Raw genomic sequence first — 18,368 nt, 5'->3', positions numbered from 1 at the left:
TACCTTAAGGGAGCTATGGTGACTTATCCAATAACTTCTTTGAACTTCTTTTTATTTTAAAATATTAGACTACTTTTGTATAGGCATAGGTACATATATATATATTTAGCTTTTCTAGAAAATTATGCATAAGGCAGTAGTCAGTATACAGACGCAATTTTGCTGGCAATTCAGTCTAAGTGTTCACATCATAGTATTTATGTATTTATTTATGTAGAGATTAATGAACTAAGAATCTCAGTTGGTAGAAAAGCATCTTAACTATATTTATTATTTTCTTTTTCTCTCTTAAGATGACTTTACAAACTAGAGAATAATGGAAATTGACAGAACTGCTGCCTCCTACCTAAAAGTTTTTAACATTACTAGACTATTCAGCAAAGTAAAATAAACAGTTTCAATCTCAGATCTCAAGTGAGACACAAACCTTTTGTCCATTATCACAATGGATATATATTAGGCCACTCCAAGGAATTAATGAAGGCTTTGTGGCAAGAGATGGATTAGGACTCACCAGAACTTGTACACTGCTCCTAATAAAAGAAAAAATATTAGAATTAGTATTTACAGCAGATCGCTCTAACCTCTATTTAAGTGTAACTTTTACATATTGTTAACATGCACAGCTGGTCAGACCTTGTCAAGCAGACACATAATGACATGCTTCAGCAAAACAAGCTTCAATACTAGTCACCAAGGGAGTTGTAGTGTTCAAAGTATACTGCACAAATTGCATTCCAAGAATGTTTTAAACTAGTTCTAGTTTTAGAGAAGCAGCTTGCTTTCCTTTCTCCCATGCAGAACTGATTTTGGAAAGCAGACAAGTCTTTTGATGTTATCAATACTTTCTATAGCCATTTACAGGAGACACTGAATAGTCTAAACTCACTTGAAGCAGTCATGGCATCATACAGTAATTTGACCAGTGATAACATATATTCTGACTTACAATCTTCCATATTCTACAGACGTTTAAATAGAGGAGGGGAGAAAGTAAGCACTGAAGTATTTAAAAAATGAGAAGAAAAAATCACTGAAGTAAAGGTCATGGTTGTTTGTTACTAAAACACTTAAGCCACATTTGAAGAATTAAGATGTCATGAGCACAGCACTTGGCATTTGAAAGATTTAGTGTAGGAAGAAGATAGTTCCTACAGGGAAGTCAGTTCCATAATCATTGTTAAAATACAACCATCTCTACAAACTTCAACAGCTGTTAATGACCTCAAAATATTAAATCAGGATACTGGTATCTCCTTAAACAATTGTGGGTATTTTTGAATCCCAGCAGTTCTCAGAATTTTTTCACTCATGGTTCTCTCTCTCTCATGTACAAGCTGCATACCTACAATTATGAGTTGCTAAGTACACACGCTTATCACAAACCATTTCACTGTCTCTGCTCCTCCCAGGTTGCCTTTGACATTTACTGCAAACTCCTCATGCAAATCTATATTGCATGGGGTCACAAACCATGTCTCTTTCAGAAGAGTCACATTAAAACTAAAGACACTACCTCTCCATAATTGCCATGGAAAGGAACAGAGCCAAGGGAAGAAAGACTTTTTCAAGGTGGCTCTTGGAGCCTTCAGAGATTCCAACAGTCCCTGCTGCAGAAGTGCAATTCCTTTCACAGCGCTTACCAGTACTCCCAACACCAAGGCACAGCAACATGCCAGAGGCTATTTTAAGTTCACCTCCATGAGAAAATCTCTTAAAATGCTACCAAATTCAGCAGGGAAGTGTGACTTTATTATTCGACATTGTGGCAGTTTAGAGGTTGACTTTAGCTCATTCCATGGAACTTAAGGGGTTAGGCAAGGTGAAATGGGGGGTGGTCTGCTTCCTCCAGCAAGACAGTCAGTCCTTGATCTTGGAATCCTCATTTACCATCATACAGAAATCAGACCTTCTCCCTTCCTAGCATAAAGCAGTTAAAGAATTCTGTCAGCCCCAGCCGTCACAATACATAGTATAAAAGATTCTGGCTGGCTTCTGTCTTGACAAGATAACTGCTGCTGGCACTGCAGGGAGATAGCAATGGAAAGTAGAAAACCAAGCAACCACAGCTTGCTGTGTTTAAGCCAACTGTTCCCACAGGTCTGTTTCCAACTTGCAGGCCTCTGGTTCTTGATCCAGACTACTCACTTGAACCCAACATGTGATGTTTTAGATCAACCTTTCTAGTGAAGGAAACACATTTTAGTATTATGCAGTGCAATAAAATAGCTTGCAGAAGACCCTCAATTCCTTCTTTTCAAGAAATATTTCCACAAATAGTCCTAACTCTAGGGTCTGAGACATTTGAGATGTTCCTTACTTTCACAGCTACTAGAAAGTTGTTTGTTGCTCCTTTTGAAACTTGTCTTCAGCATTGATTGAATCTGCAAGCAGTGGCAAATATCCTAGCCCTTCCAAATAATAATCTTTTTTTTTGCTCTCAATATTAATGAAATTCCCCAGCAGTACATCTAAGAACTTACATCTAGATGAATATGGAATTAAGTGTACAATTGTATCAGATCTTGCACAGTGATGTAGGACTGAAAGGAAAATATCTTCTATGGGCAAATGTCTACAAAGTTAAAACAACTACTCAAGTAAAACCCAGAAAGCAAAGCCTATTTCTTGTGGGACAGAAGACTTGTTTACAGAAGTTGAGATTAGTTTCATAACAGGGTCTTAAAATCCCTTCTGAACTGACCTTAAAAAAAACCTAACAAATTTAGAAGACAGAAGTGGTCGGAACTTTCAAGCATTTTATTGTGAAAGACTCTGCTGACACCTATGCAAAGTCACACACACGTATGCAGTGATATTTTATCACTGTTCCAAAATACTGCTAATTAAGACAAGTGAGTTGACACTGGCTTGTCATTCTTTTTATACCTACTGATACTGAGAAGCCAAAGGTTGAGAGGCAAAACCAGTTTTGTCCGAACTAAAAAAATCCCACAATCAAGTTCTGATGAATATCAGCACATTTGCAAAATAAAACATTAAGGTGCCAGAAGAGAAGCATTCTATAAGAACTTTTTGTGGGGAGGTTTGCTTGTTCGTTGGGGGGGAGGAACAAGTCCTTTCTTGCTTTTAGACATGGGTTCATTGTTAAATACAAAAAATTGTGAAAGGACATTTTTAAAACTTCAGCTTTTTTGACCATCCAGCTACTGAACAATTATGCAATAACTGTATTTCCAGGCACAGAAAATTCCAGCGATAGAACATCCTCTATACAGAACTGTAAAAAATGAAGTCCTAAAACATAAAAGCTAGATTTACACATTAGCTGACAAAAAGATATATGCAGGAATAACTAGAACAGTTCCAGGGTATAGCCTAAGCAAACTAAAATACAACTCCTGAAAACTAAAATTCCTAAATTAACTAAATATAACTAAAAATAAGTAACTCCAAAATCTTTCCCTTCTTTCACATGCAAAGGAAACCTATGAAAATAAACTTACTCTGGTTCAATAACTCCATGTTGTGGAGTAATAGTAAGGCAGTGAGCTGGCCACAAAAGCTCAAATGTCAACATCCTATTAGAATTGTTGACAATTTGTACATGTTCAGTGTCAGCTGTTCCACCTGCAATACAAAAAAAGCTATAAAAAGCTAACATGTACAAAAGTTCACAGCAGTGTCCAAGATTCAGAGATGCACCAATTAAGATAAAGCAGTTTCCACCCCATTTTTACCTTCATTATGCTTTAAAATCTTCACAGGTGTGCAGTGCATATTATATGTATACACAGAGTGCACTACCTCTGATACTTTAACCAAAACTGGTTCATGCCAAGTTTACTGTTTAGATATAAAGCTACTGCAGCAAGATTACTGGCCAAGTCACATTTACAAACAATATAATTACCAACAGCATTCAAGTAGTTATTTTAATATCAGAATGGTAATTTTTTCAACTTCAAAAAATACTTACTAATAGAAGGTTGTGTCAAAGTCAAGTACTCAGGTTTAACAGCCCAAGTCTGTTGAGCATCTGATTTATTCTGAACCAGATGATCAGTTTTTACAGGTAATGGAGGACCTTGAGGTCCTCTAACAGGAAGAACATCCAAAGTTGCACTCATATTTCTGACAGGACACTGACATCTGAAAATAAGATTGCATTAAGGAAAAGGAGTAATTAAAATTACAATAGCCTACTCAATATTTTTCAAAATTTAGTACTTAACTACAATGTTATTTACATTGGCCTTCAATTTCATTCAATTCTCCATTATTACAAAAAAAAAAATTCAACAGGTATACCACAACACAGCTTTCTCATGGAGTGTTTAGAAATGGAAGGTACCATTCAAATGCAAGGTACTAAAATAAACAATTATCTTCAGGTGATAATAAAGTAAAACACTTTCTCCATGCATATTTTATTCAGATTAAAAAGGTACTGCAGACAGAAACAAGGCAATGCAAGTTGTGTTTCAAAGAATGCTGGAGGTCAGCAGGAACCTGTGAAAATCATATAGTCCAATGCTCCTGCTCAAAGCAGGCAGCTACTGCAGATTACTCAGTGCATTGTCCAGCCAGGTTTTGAATTTCACCACATATGAAGACCTTACAATCTCTTTGGGCAACTTGTTCTACTGCCTGACAACCCTCACCAGAAAAAAAAAAAAAAAGGGGATTTTTTTTCTTATGTTTAAACTGTTTTTCTTGCATTTGAGTTTGTGTCCATTGCCTCTTGTCCTGTCACCGAACACCATGAGGAAGACTCTTCCTCTCTGTCCCTTTCCTATCAGGTATTTATACTCATCAATAAGATCCTCCCCTTGCTCAAGCCTCCTCTGCTCAAAACACACACAGTTCTTAGTCTCTCCACTCTCCATCATCTTGACAGACTAACATTTCACACTTGGAAACTACATGGCAGATAAGCTCATATATGCAAGCTGGGAAGCTGTTATTTTAGGATTTAGGGTATTTTCTGAATTTAAAAGCTTTACTCACAACAAGTTTGTTTTTAAATACAAGCAGAAATCAACAATTAAATACAAAACAGGTAACTTTTGCTGCACACAACATTGTGCAAATATATAGCTCTTTTTCATATTACTTCTACTTCTACTTTTAATGCTTCTGAGAATCCTGACTCAGTTTAGAGTGAGATCACCTGTGAGAACTCATCCCTTAGGATAGCAATGGAACCAGGAAGGCAACTAATTCAGATAATTTCCTTGACATGATATTTCCTAATAGTTAATTTAGCACTGAAATATCTTCTAAGAATTACAGTCTGCTCAGAAAATTAATCACCCTCATAATGCTTAGCCAGGAAAAAAAATTCAAATTTAGAACTTATAAGGCTAATGAGTGGAAAAAACAAATTAAAACCACCAAATAAGAGAAGTGCCCTGCTTGCTGCTGCAGGTACTTGTTTCCAGCCTCTATTTTTGCAATCCCACTATGCATGACAAACACCTTGCTAGCCAACAAATCAGTCAAGTATCTCTATGTGTTCATCATCTGGAGTTCAACACGTACAAGCAACTCCAAGACAACAGCTAGACATGTAGATGTTAAGCACAACAGGCTAGGCAGGACCCTTTTGTCACCAATGTAACAGGATCTTGAAAATCAAAACCATGAAGACTCAAGAAACAACCTATGAAAACATATTTCTTTTAAAGTTAATTCGTTATTTTGCTTTTCTGCTACACTAACTTAGTAGGACTTGCATAGGATTTGGATGTCTCCCTCCCTTTTCACACCTCCAAACACTACAGCAACCTGTCTAACCAAAAGCAACAGGTTTATTGACCAGGTCTCTCTCAGTCCTGCAAAGAAATTCTCCCAGTACTGAAGTGATGGGGGTGGTGGCTCCTCCGCATGATCATACTTTTAAGGAGTACAGGATGCACTAGATTGAAAGGCTGGCATATGGACTGGGAAAGGGAAAGGCTACTAGTTCTTCATAACGTATGCTTTCATCCCAGATGGTAAAAACTCTTTACAAAGAACAAAGTGGTTATAGTTCGAGGGCTACAACAAGTGCACTTTGGAACAAAAAACTGCTTATGGAAAAAAAAAAATATTCAGATGAAGAATAGGAAGTTGTAGATTAAGAGAATGGTGTTGAGAGAGTAGTTTAAGTTTTCCAAACGTAACTGTTCCAAACAACTGTTTTCCAAACACTTTAAACAGACTATATAGGAAAAAATAGTTCTAAGAGCCACCTAGATATTCATTAGAGCCATTCACATCATAGATCCAGTTCTTTCACTGTAAAGCAAGTCAACTTCCATCACTGACATTAAAATGTTAAATGAAAGGCAATGCACTTCAGGAAGGCACCATGTGACAGTTGGTCTTATAGTTACATTACCTGTCCGATTCCAAATGACGTCCAGGAGACTGCTGAAATCCATCCTGATCAACAGTGGAACTTCCAAACACAAAAATTATAATCTTTTGCATGTTTGCATAGAACAGATAGATATCGTTTGGTTTCTGCGGGATATCATATACTAAAAATGAGAATAGAAGAACAATTTAATAAGAACAAATCAATAATACTCAGAAATTACACTACAGAGATTTGGGATATAGACCTAGTTAATAATCTGTTTGCTAAGATGCCCTAGATAATTTAAAAAAAAAAATTACTTACAAGTAAATTTTTTACAAATTTTTTTTTTTACTTACAAGTTCAGCTATCAGGCATAAATCAACATTGACATGAGATATAACATGTAAATCTAATTACACACCAATTTTAACTTTTTAAAGATAAGTTACATATTTTCCACTTTTGTACGAATGGTACATACTATGACATCCACTGCTCTCCCTTCATCTACCCACTTGGTCATGCCTTCACAGAAAGATATCAGATTAGTCAAGCAAGACTTCTGCTTAGTAAATCCATGTTGGCTACTCCTGATAACCATATTTTCTTCCATGTGGATAGAAGAAATGAGAGATGGCCTCCAGAATGAGCTACTCCATCAGCTTTCCAAGGATGGAGGTGAGGCTGACAGCTCTGTAGTTGCCTCCGTCATCCTTGCCCTTTTTGAAGACTTGAATGACATTGGCTTTCCTACAGTCCTCAGGCACCTCTCCCATTCTCCATAATTTTTCAAAAATGACAGAGAGTAGCTTGGCAACATCATCAAGCAGCTCTCCCAGAATACCTGGATGCATCCCATTGGTGCCCATGAATTTGCACATTTTCAGTTTATCCAAGCAATCTCTAACTCAGTTCTCACTGACTCTCACTGAGAGTCTTCCTCTCTTACTTGCTCTCTTACTTCCAGTGACTGGGATTCCCGAGGGCTGGTCTTAGGGGTAAAGACTGAGGCCAATAAAGCAATCAGGAATTCTGCCAACTCTGCACCCTCTGTTACCATATTTCCCACCTCATTTAGCAGTGGACCCACTTTTTGCCTACTCTTTCTTCTCTCATTGATGAATTTGAAGAAGCTCTTCTTGTTTCCTTTCACTCCCCTAGACAGACTAAGGTCCAAGAGAGCCAGAAGCATTTCTGTAATCCTCTCAATTAACCAGACCCTTTTTCCACATATTGTACATTTCCCTCTTCCATTTGAGTTTTTCCAGGAGCTCCTTGCTTATCCATGCAGGTTTCCTGCCTCCTCTACTTGATTTTTTTTTTTTTTTCCAAGGGAATACATTTATCTTGAGCTTGAAGGAGGTAGCTCTCTTGGACTCCCCTACCTTCTAGAGCCCTAGCCCATAGGATACTTCTAAAGATTAAAAGGTAAGTCTTATTTTTTTTTACCCTTACAAATAACAGTCATACATAGTCATACATAAGTCATTCACAGGCCTTCACAGAAAGAGATTCAACCCAAGTTAAATTACTTTTCAATTACTCAGTCTATTCAGTCTAACCATTCATAATTTTATTTGTTATACCTGTAAATATTCAAACAGTCAAGACTGTTAAGAGTATGATTTAAAAATAATAAAATGTGGCATAAAAATTTGTAATAATTAAAGTTTTCTCCTTTGCTTTGAACCATTTGAAGTTGAATAAACAGAACGAAGAAGTTAACATTTCTCACATGGGATACATTTGATCCAGCTATTACTTCCTACACTGCTTAGTGGGTACCAGAGACGATTACTAATATTCATATATAGGTTCTACAACTCAGCTACAGGTAAGACAGAACAATATCTGTTGTAGAAGCATTCAAGTAAAAATTTACATGCATCTAGAAACTTGTTAATAAAGTCTTGCAAAAGGATGCTTAGCAGAAGTTTGTTGGGTTTTTTTAATGAAGTATTTATTATTCTGTCATATATATAACAAAATGCAGTACAGAAATATGTTTAGGATAATAATTATTTCTACTCTAAGATTAATTTGTTATCTCCTTCCCTGCCTGAAACTGGAAGACTTAAATGTTCAACAATTTGGTTGTTTTTCTGTTTTGCCATTTATAGTATAAAGCTACAAAGCCACTATAGGCTACTGTGACTATAATCTTTTCCGGTGCAGATATTAAAAGTACCTTGATACTGTCAAGTGTTGGGATAGTGTTAAACTGCTTGTTTAACTACTATTCCAAGTACTGAGTGGAGTCAGAGTGGGCCATGATCAGGCATAGAAAAGGAGAGATGTCTATTATTGATGTAAATGTTCCTCCCAAGCTGACTTTTCCTCATGTTACAAGCTGCAGTGTGAAGTGATGCTTGGACACCTTCTACTCTTGCAAATTCCAAGACTACAGCACACACAACTCCAGACCCAAAAGTGTCAGGCCCAAACCACAGCATGAAAACAAAATGATGGTGTCATCTTCACAATCACAACAAATAGAAACACTTTCATACAAAGGCTTAGTAAAAATCTTGTAAAATCTAGTGAAGTACACCAAATGATACCTAGAATTGCACAAGAGAATCCTGCGAAGAACGCTTCATCAGAATTCCTTTTCTCCTCTTTAACAATGCATCCATATGCAGATAAGATGCTAATAAGCATTACAAACTAAATTCACTTGGACAACTCAAATATAGAAGTCACAAAAAGTTTTGGACTGCTTTAGAACAAAAGGTCATTAGATGTTAAATATCAGCAGCTACTCTCTCTGTTCAGGTAGTAACTGAAGCACACTTTAGCAACCAGAAACCTATTAGATCAGTATGCAAAAGATGTTTGATTAGTGCAGTAAACCAGTGTTACAGAGTAGCTGAGTCTGGTAGCCCGAGAAAAGGTGATGTTGCTACTGGTCTGATCAGCAGCAACACTGAGCACGTTCCCAGTAAGCACCTATACAGTCCACACATGGCCACACACTGAGAGCCAGAGACACACACCATCCCAAACAGAAACACTCATGCAAACACAGACAACATCAATGGACTCATTCTGTTCCCCTCTCTGGCTGATGAGTACAGAAGCTCATTCCTAGGAATATACCTACCTACAGTGTGCACCCCCCCCCAGATCCTGGCCCAGGACACTGGTGCATCAAGTGAACAGACTGGTGAAAAACTGGCTCAACACTATTTCAAATGCTCATGTTCATATGCAATTTCTTAATAGATTTTTCAAATACCTCTGTGGATTAAGGCAATGAGGAATGGAGACTAAAAGAGTCTAGGGATCTAACTTGATATTAAAAGCAATCCTTAGTGCCAAGACATTCTACTCTTGAGGGGTTTTTTGACATCACCTCTTTAAGAGTCTTCCATTTAAAAGGAAAAACTAAAAAAAAAAATCTATGTTGAAAAAATAACTTACTTTTCTCCTAGCATCTTACAGAAAAGGAAAAAAAAAATTCAGATTTCTTAATTCTAGGTACCTCTAGTTGTTCCTGCACATTATTTGAGTAAATAAAACAATTGTGACCAGATCAGAAATACTAAGCTTATTTCACAAATTCAGGAAAGTAAATTCTCAAAGAGACAGGACAACATTAAGATGCAAGAAGCAGGCCTTGTTTTCTACAGAAAGAAAAAAAATAAGTTATCATCAACAAAGCTCTAGCAATAAAGCAATAAGAGATGGATGATGAAGGAGGTCAAGGCTTTAACACTGGCTTAGCAACTTCAGAGCACAATCAAGAAACAAGTATCTTATCTTCACTAGGATTTCACCTCAACCAAGATGAACAATCATCAATGCTACTTCTCCAAGTAAAGACAAGATGCAATCTATAGGAAATAATAGAATTGTAACATTTATTCAAGTGTAGTAGCCCTAGAAAACTAAAATCTTCCCATGTGTGTGTAGAAGTAGGTCAAGATATAGGGTTTGACAGTAAAAATGTTCAAGACATTTAGGAGACTGAACAGTTTGGGAAGACAAGAGGGTAGTTTGTTTGGGTTTTTTTGTGGTTTGGGGTTTTTTGGGGAGGAGTTAAGGACACCTTTACATTATACTGTAGTCTTTTTTAATACTGCTTGTGGTAGCAAGGAATGAAGTACAAAAACAACACAATAGTTTTTTAATTTGGGAAGGAAAATACATGTTTTAATGTCAGCAAAGTTGTTTGCCTCTCAATTTTCAAATGTAAGATATACCTGTGTCTGAAAAACTGAATCTCTCTCATTATTAGTAGTAAGACAAATATTCTCCAAAAACACTGAGCATTTTTAATGCTATAACATTCCTAGACTGTTTAATTTTGCTAAAAGTATAACAAATTGTTCAAAATCGACAGGCATTGAATGAGAGAAAGTTCTATCCAACTGACTTTTACTATCCAACTGATAGTTTTACTTCTACGTTTATAAAAAAATAAGCAGAGAAATAATTAGGATTCAAACCTAAAGACACATTTTTCCACCAGAAAACAAGGCGGGGTTTTTTAACAAGTCATAAGCTTACCTTCTGTCACAAGCTGCTCCCCTTGAAATTCTTCATCAAATGCAATATTTCTCAAGAGGGTCTTTCCTGAAAGTATCTGGTTTCCAGCCATTGGTTTATCCAACAATGCTCTGTTAAAGAAACAATGTTAAGTTACACCAAATACTAGAAACAACAGTCTGAAAATGCTGACAAGATTGGTGAGAATCCAGTGTAATTTTAACTTGATCATTTCTTGATTTCTTGAAAACACCAGGCTCAAATTTGTGACTATTCATTTAAAAATGAAATATTTTCATAATCTTCAAATGGCTAAAGAAACACCTGCTCTGCTGCTGTACAGTTAAAGTAACACTGAAATAATGGCTACCATACGTTTGTCTTTCCAAGATACTTATTCTTTGCTGTCAGTAACACCTACTTAGATTTCCTACAAATATATTGGGCATCTGAGTGTTTTCTCTATCACCACAGGAAGCAAATAATTTCACTTCTGTACTAATGTCCAGAGTCTGAATAAAAAAAAGTTTCCAACACTACCTATACAGGTGCATCAAGCTTCTCAATGGGGTTTTGGTTAAACAATATATCAAAGCTTCTACCTAACTACTTTTCCCTTTGAGTACGATCCAGTGATAGTGGGCATTGGCTCAGACAAAACAGTTAATATAAAAACCCATAAAAAGCTCCAAAGATAGCCAAGAGGGGTCAGTTTCCTATCAAGGTGGTCACAAATGCTGCTACTCCATTAGCTTTTTATTGAAAATCATGCAGTTAGATTCAGCAGTGTTTCATAGTTCATTTGGATAACAAAAAATACAATTACTTTCATAAGCATTCAGGCAACTGCATTGAAAAAGTGAAATACTGCTATTGTGAAATTTTGTGCTGAATGATGATCCTCAGAACCTCAGTGTTCCGCCTATTCTTAACATTTTGCATTATCACTATACACCATACACAGCACAAATGGAAGTGCCACTTGTGTCATTAAAAGCAGAATATGCCATTTTTGTGACTTTCAGTTATGCAAATTCAAATGAAAGTATCATAGTTAAGTTCAATATACATTCTACAAACTTCAGCAGTCTGTTACAAGCTTGTGGATGTTATTTCTCTCACATACACTTCTATTTACTGTCTTCATGAACAGAATTCAGGAAACTAAGATGCAAATCTTAAAAACTTAATACTGCTGAATTTCAGTACTACTCCTCCCATTAACCTTTTCTTTGAAGATTAAAACTATGTACATATTGGAAAGAGATACCAAGGCAAAACACAAATCTCTTCTGATACAAAAACAAGGCAAAAAGTTTTCCTCAAAGTCAACATACTCAAATTCAATAATGTAAAAAGAAAATAAAAACCTTAACTAGACTTATCCTACAATATGTAAACAAAACCACTAAACCAAAATAACCCCCTACCAAATAACCTACCAGATGTAAGACTTACTAGATGCCTCCATACCATGTCTTTTGCTTTGTTCGTGCTATTTTTGGAAGCATGTTAAAATTATATTCATGGTAGCCTACACCTCCAGTTTTAACTTTTTATTAAACGATAAATGTAGTTGTTACAATAGCAAAGTACATCTTACCTACGATATTGCTGCCTAGAAATTTCATCTCCCCAAAAAAGACATACTGTTGATACAAATGCATTTTTTTTATCAACTTTCTCGTTTTCCACTGGATTCCACATTATAGTAATCACCTGATAAAGAGACAATGTACCCAGAAAAAATGCTTCTTGTTAGTACTAACATTTAGAACACGAGTCAACAAATCACTGCAATACAAGTGAACCAGGATTTAACGTGAGATTTTAATAAAGAACTAGTCAGACACATTCTCATTGATCACATTTATTTTAATTAAAATTACTAATTGCTCAGAATCAGGTATTATACTTACTTCATGCATTCCTTCTCTTAGTACAAACTTCTCTGGAGACACCATCATTACCTGAGGATCCATAACTGTTTTTGTTGTTAGGCTTGAAAAGCACAGAGCTTTAACATAGGCAGCCCGAGAACCTGTATTTCTTATGCGGAAGGAAGTTCTCCTTAATCTTGCAGGTAATATTTCATCCAGTGTTACTATATAAGTACCTAAGAGATTACCAGTATTATCTATAGTTACATTGCTTGTTCCTCCATATCCTGACAACGGTATCTGGGGGGAAAAAACCCGACAAAAATTATTTCAAATTAAAGAAAGCTTCTTATTAAAACTTCTGTACAACTATATAAAGAGTTACAGAAAGACAAATGAAAAATGCTTAAAATGTGAACTCAAAAAAGACTTTGAAAAAAACAAACCAAAAAGCTTAAGATGCAAGTTTCACTGAAAATCAATCTATAATTTTACCTACATAATACCTATAACATTAATTTTATACCTACAGAATCATAGAATGGTTGGGTTGGAAGGGACCTTAAAGCTCATTTGGTTCCAATCCCCCTGCATGGGCAGGGACACCTCCCACTAGGATCAGGTTCCTCAGAGCCCCATCCAACCTGGCCTTGAACACCTCCAGGGAGGGGGTATCCACAAACTCACTGGGCAACCTGTTACAGCACCTCACCACCCTCACAGGAGAGAACTTTTTCCTAGTGTCCAACCTGGACAAGTTCAGGTTTTTTGAGAGTTTCAGAGTTAAAATCATGGGCTACTTTTAACGCAGTACATAAAAAAAACTTTCTTCTTCCTCCAAAAGAGGAAAAAGTACATGCAAAATTGAGGCTAATATTCAAACTGTAAAACTTATTGCTCACACAAACTTTAACAAGTATTCAGATACGCATAGTGTGTGTCTTGAAGTTTCAGTTTTTCAACAGAAACATGGAATCAAAGAATTTTCAGAGTTGGAAGGGATGTCTCAAGATCATCCAGTCCAACTCCCCCACTAAGGCAGAATCCTTTAGAGCACATTACTCAGGACTGCATCCAAGTGTGTCTTGAATATCTCCAGAGAAGGAGACTCCAAAACCTCCCTGGGCAGCCTGTTCCAGTGCTCTGTCACCCTCACCATGAAGAAGTTTTTCCTCATATTTAAATGGGACTTCCTGTGTTCCAGCTTGTGCCCATTGACCCTTGTCCTGTCACTAGGAACTACTGAAAAGAGTTTGAAACTGCTATTAAGAACTGGATTTAAAATAATTAGGAAAAATATGTGTTTGAGCTTATTAGAAGTTAGGTTGGGGCTCTTACAGTAAACTTAATTCCTGGCTGTGACTGAATCCCCAGATGTTTGATTTCCAGCTTTGCAAAGCAGCAAGTTACTCGAGTAGGTGTAAACATCAAGTATATGTTTGTATCTTCTTTGGGACGAATTTTGAGTTCCCAATTACTAGTCAAGCGTTCGTCTGATCCAAATATACTTTGCAGCTATAAAAATGAAGACAAAAAAGAGTGACTACTAATGAGGATAGACATATAGCAATAAGACTGACTTCACTGGTAACACAAAATTAACTCATTCAAAACCCCAGTTAACTCAGTTCATCGGCATGTATTTATGGTTGTGAAGCTTAACATGCAACAGCGAAGACCACTTTCAAAATACCTTCTAATCTCACAATAAGCATATTGATGCATCTCAGCTTTGACCAGTTTTTTTTTTTGCTTTCAATCCATAATAGAGTAACGCTGAACTTATCCAGCACTTTGTTATTTTCCTCTTAGCTAAGAATTTAGACACTGATCTGAACATTCAAGGAAAAAAAGGGATATAAATGTATGTGGACTACATAACAAAAAACTCTTGAGTTATGGTAACTCCCACAAACTGATTCCAGTTGTTTTTTTCTCTCTCATGTACACTGAGTCCCTTGAAGTGTGGTCTGAAATCCCTCCGACAAGAACTGCCACTGACTACTCAACCAGCTACTGACTCTGCTGTGCTACAGCAGCTCAGAGCTGTAATCACTGCTCCAATTTGCTGCAGTATTGTTACAGTTCCAGCTTTTCCCAAGGCTGCCAGAGCAGCTAAAGCTCTGCTACCATGTCCACCTTGGCTGTCTGAGTGCCTGCGAGTCTCTGACATTTATAAAGGTAAAACCAGTCACGACAAAGGCATTTCCATTACAAACTTATCCTGATAGCTGTCATAAACACTAAAGAGACATTTTCATGATAGTTATACCTGAAAGCAGTCTTGATCTGGACCTCTTATCAACAGTCTTAAATGCTGGGTTACAGATGGAGAGTCATTTCTTAAAGTTAACTTCTGCTGGCTGAAAAATACAAAGTTTTGATATGTTTTACAGCAAATGTAAATTAACTGGATATGTGTATTCATGGAAACAATGACAATGGGATAGTCAATTTTAAGGCATTCCATGAAAATAAATCTCATATTCTGTCATACCGCTAGAGTAGCTAGAAAGTTACTTCTGTGCTCTTAGACTTACAGACCTTAAAAAATAAACACCATTACACATCAATCCTCATACAGCAAAACAACCTCAAAATACATGTAAATACAGCTTTTCTGAAGTTCAAATATTGTACTTAACAGCTTGAATTTAAAGCAAGCTGTTGTATCCATACAACAATTCCTTAAACACTTTAAGACACGGCTATAATTAGATTTTCCAGAGCCACCTGGTTATGTAGAAACAACAACTTGTGAGCAGTCTGGCCCAGATTCACTGCCACAGTTGTAAAGAACTAAATGAAGGATAACATTACATATACTTTTCAACATGGTAGTATCACAGAAAACTGGCCACTTGGCAGCATCAGGTTGATCAAGAAGTAACATATAATATAAAGTAATATATAATGCTGATATATCCTACCATTGACCAGGTACTCTGACCCTTCCTTGACAAAGGAAGCAAAACTCTCCAGTAAGAAGAGGGAGGGTCTTTGTCATTATAACAAGTCAAAAAACAATTACAGAAGGATGTGAGAAGTACTATAACTGGTAAAAACAGAGGAAGACTCATGTGGTTAGAACCAAATATGATGAGGAAGGACAGACAGCCCCCCAGTTTTCAATGGCAGACACTGTTTGGTACTCTGCTGGAATATAAATTTTAAAAATAATTTCAGCTTCCTAAAAGCAAAGGTGAACCAAAATCAATCTTCAAAAGGAACAGAAAATAAAAAGGTAGCAGCATACAGGGGAGAGAAAGTGATTCCCAGACACCCAAACTACTATGCTAGAAATACACTACATTAAATAAAGAGAAAAATAGGAATATAGCTATCAGATGTGGTTATTAGCCACAAACATGGATCACTTTTAAACAATTGGGAACATTATTAGATTGCTCAAAAAGTTCAGTGCAAAATCAACACTGGGTTAGTCCTTAAAGTAATACTAGGTAGTCCAGAGATATGCAAAACTTGGTGCCTTTACATACAAAAAAAGCAAAGTATACCTAAACAGTTTATGAACAGTTTCACTAAGTCATGAAATAAATTAAGCTGTAAACTTGAAATTAAAAAAGTTCATACAAGAATTAGTCTGAAGGATGAAGGATAATTAGGGATGCAATGGATTCTCCATCACTAAAGGTTTTTGCATTGGAACACAGTCAAATAATTTAATTCAGGTTAAACAACCTGTTCTAATTAGATTATCAGACTGGATTAATCTAGACTTGATGTATGAATGTAAGAAAAACAGCCAGAGAGATTTCTAGCAAGAGGTAGGTGTCAAAAGAACCAGTAGAATTTTCCCATTAGCTTGTTTGGAAGATATTTGCCATTATATTTCTACTTACATAACACATTAACTTTACAGAATCAGGTATTATTCTAACAACAACTAAAGAGTCCTGAAAACTATATAGTTTGTCCTACAAACTACAGTTTGTTCCAAAAAATTTCTTGAAAACAGTAATTATAATATACTGCTTCTCTCACTGGAGTCACAAAACAACTTAGTGTATCACCTGTGGATTATTAATGTGCCTGGAGAGAGTAAGAAAGTTTTACTTCAAGTAAGTGGAATATGGAATACTTAACATGATATTGTATATGAACAGCTGCCCAGCTTATACTCACACTGATGCTCCGAGTGTTACTGCTCCCCAGGCAATGAATTGTTTGTTGGAGAGAATGGGTGGGATGTCTGAGAAGCCAGTAGGTCTTTTTTCCTCAGATTTCACCTCACCTTTTAACATCACTTCATACTGAGGCCCAGATGGCAGCACAAGGACTTTCAGAGAACTTTAAAGATAAATAAATACATGTAAATCCCACCACAGAACAAGATTAGCTCATGAAAACAAAACATAACTGAAAAAAGACTCTAGATAGGCCTTTTTAAATTACCTTCTTGAGGGGAAAGTACAAACATTTTTTTCTTTTATGACAAAGGCCAGCTTTAGACATAGCAAAACTTAAATCCTTTGTCTTGTAAATATATAGTACATTTATCTCAAGCAATCTTCTGAAGTATTTCATCTGGAAATGGTTCAGATAAATATTTCAGAGACTACAGTAGTTAAGTTCTTTTTTGCTCATGCTAACTCCTGATTACTTTGACAAACTAATATTGGAGAGAAACAAAGTCTCATTCTCTCTACGTAGATCAAACAGATGCCTTTTCAAATACCTGTGAAACTTGAATCAAGTTTTACAAGTGTGCAATACACAGGAGCATAAAAATTAAACTCTGAGTCTTGTTAACAACAGTAGTGTTCTAAGCCAGAAATCCAAGATTTTTTCATCACTTTGATTCCTGGGACAGCTGCGAGAAATCACACTGAGCCCACAGACAGGAAACTGGGCCACCTACAGTTGGCTTTTCATGATACAGACACAAGCATAATGCAGATGACTACCACCTTCTTCAGGCAGATCAGATAAACAAATGGATGAGAGCATAAGGAGTACAGATTCAAATTATGAAGTAGAAAAAAAATGGGCTGATACTTTATAGGAAAGCTGGACCTAACTAGCAAAAAAAACAGAAGAAACTAGAGATACACACCAAAAAAACAGAAGAGGAACCAAGAAATGAAAGTGCTGCCTCCTTAAGGGAGACAAAAGCCAACGAAGAAAAAAAAAAGGCTAAAAAATATAGGGAAGGAAGAAGAGAGTGGAAGTATCTAACCAATGATACAGGGAACAAGAGAAAAATAATGAGAAAAACAAAACAGAAAAAAAACTAGAGAAAAAATAAAAAAACATAGGGCAGGAAGGAAATCAAGCCTTTAAAGAATAAGGCAAAGCATTTGCTATAGCACAGACCCCCTTAAAGCCAGGAATTATTCAATCTCCATGGTTAAGTGTCACTGAATTCCAACAATGCCTACTGACAGAGCCCTGCATCCCATCGGTGAGGAATATGAACTCTCGTTACTGCTTTCATTAGTTTATTAGTCTTTTGGCAGCACCAGCAAGTGGACTGCAAAGTCTCCACAACTACTGAATACACTGAGCCTGTAAAGCAAAGCAGTTATGCATGAAACCATAGGAAAGCCAAGACTAATAATTTTGCATGCCTATCCATTGGCACTTCTCATTGTTTAATGTAATGCACTGGGTAGGCCCAGTTAAGCTAGATAGTAAAGTCAAACATATTTTGGACAGATTCTTTT

The 18,368-nt window shown here is 36.3% G+C and overlaps 1 protein-coding gene across 1 annotated transcript in view; it reads right to left on the bottom strand.

Annotated features, from left to right (window-relative positions):
* CEP192 (centrosomal protein 192kDa) overlaps window positions 1–18,368 on the bottom strand; it is a 67,825-nt gene that overhangs the window by 14,853 nt on the left and 34,604 nt on the right. Inside the window, 10 exon segments of the mRNA XM_010006945.1 lie at window positions 428–533; window positions 3,468–3,591; window positions 3,941–4,113; window positions 6,347–6,488; window positions 10,823–10,932; window positions 12,405–12,520; window positions 12,721–12,981; window positions 14,020–14,196; window positions 14,954–15,044; window positions 16,828–16,992. Of these exon segments, the coding sequence (XP_010005247.1) occupies window positions 428–533; window positions 3,468–3,591; window positions 3,941–4,113; window positions 6,347–6,488; window positions 10,823–10,932; window positions 12,405–12,520; window positions 12,721–12,981; window positions 14,020–14,196; window positions 14,954–15,044; window positions 16,828–16,992 (1,465 nt within the window).

The sequence above is a fragment of the Chaetura pelagica genome, unplaced genomic scaffold (assembly GCF_000747805.2).
Source record: "Chaetura pelagica isolate M959 unplaced genomic scaffold, ChaPel_1.0 scaffold109, whole genome shotgun sequence".
Lineage (NCBI taxonomy): Eukaryota > Metazoa > Chordata > Aves > Apodiformes > Apodidae > Chaetura > Chaetura pelagica.
The sequence above is the reverse complement of the archived record's forward strand: the minus strand, read 5'-3'. Positions and strand labels throughout refer to the sequence as shown.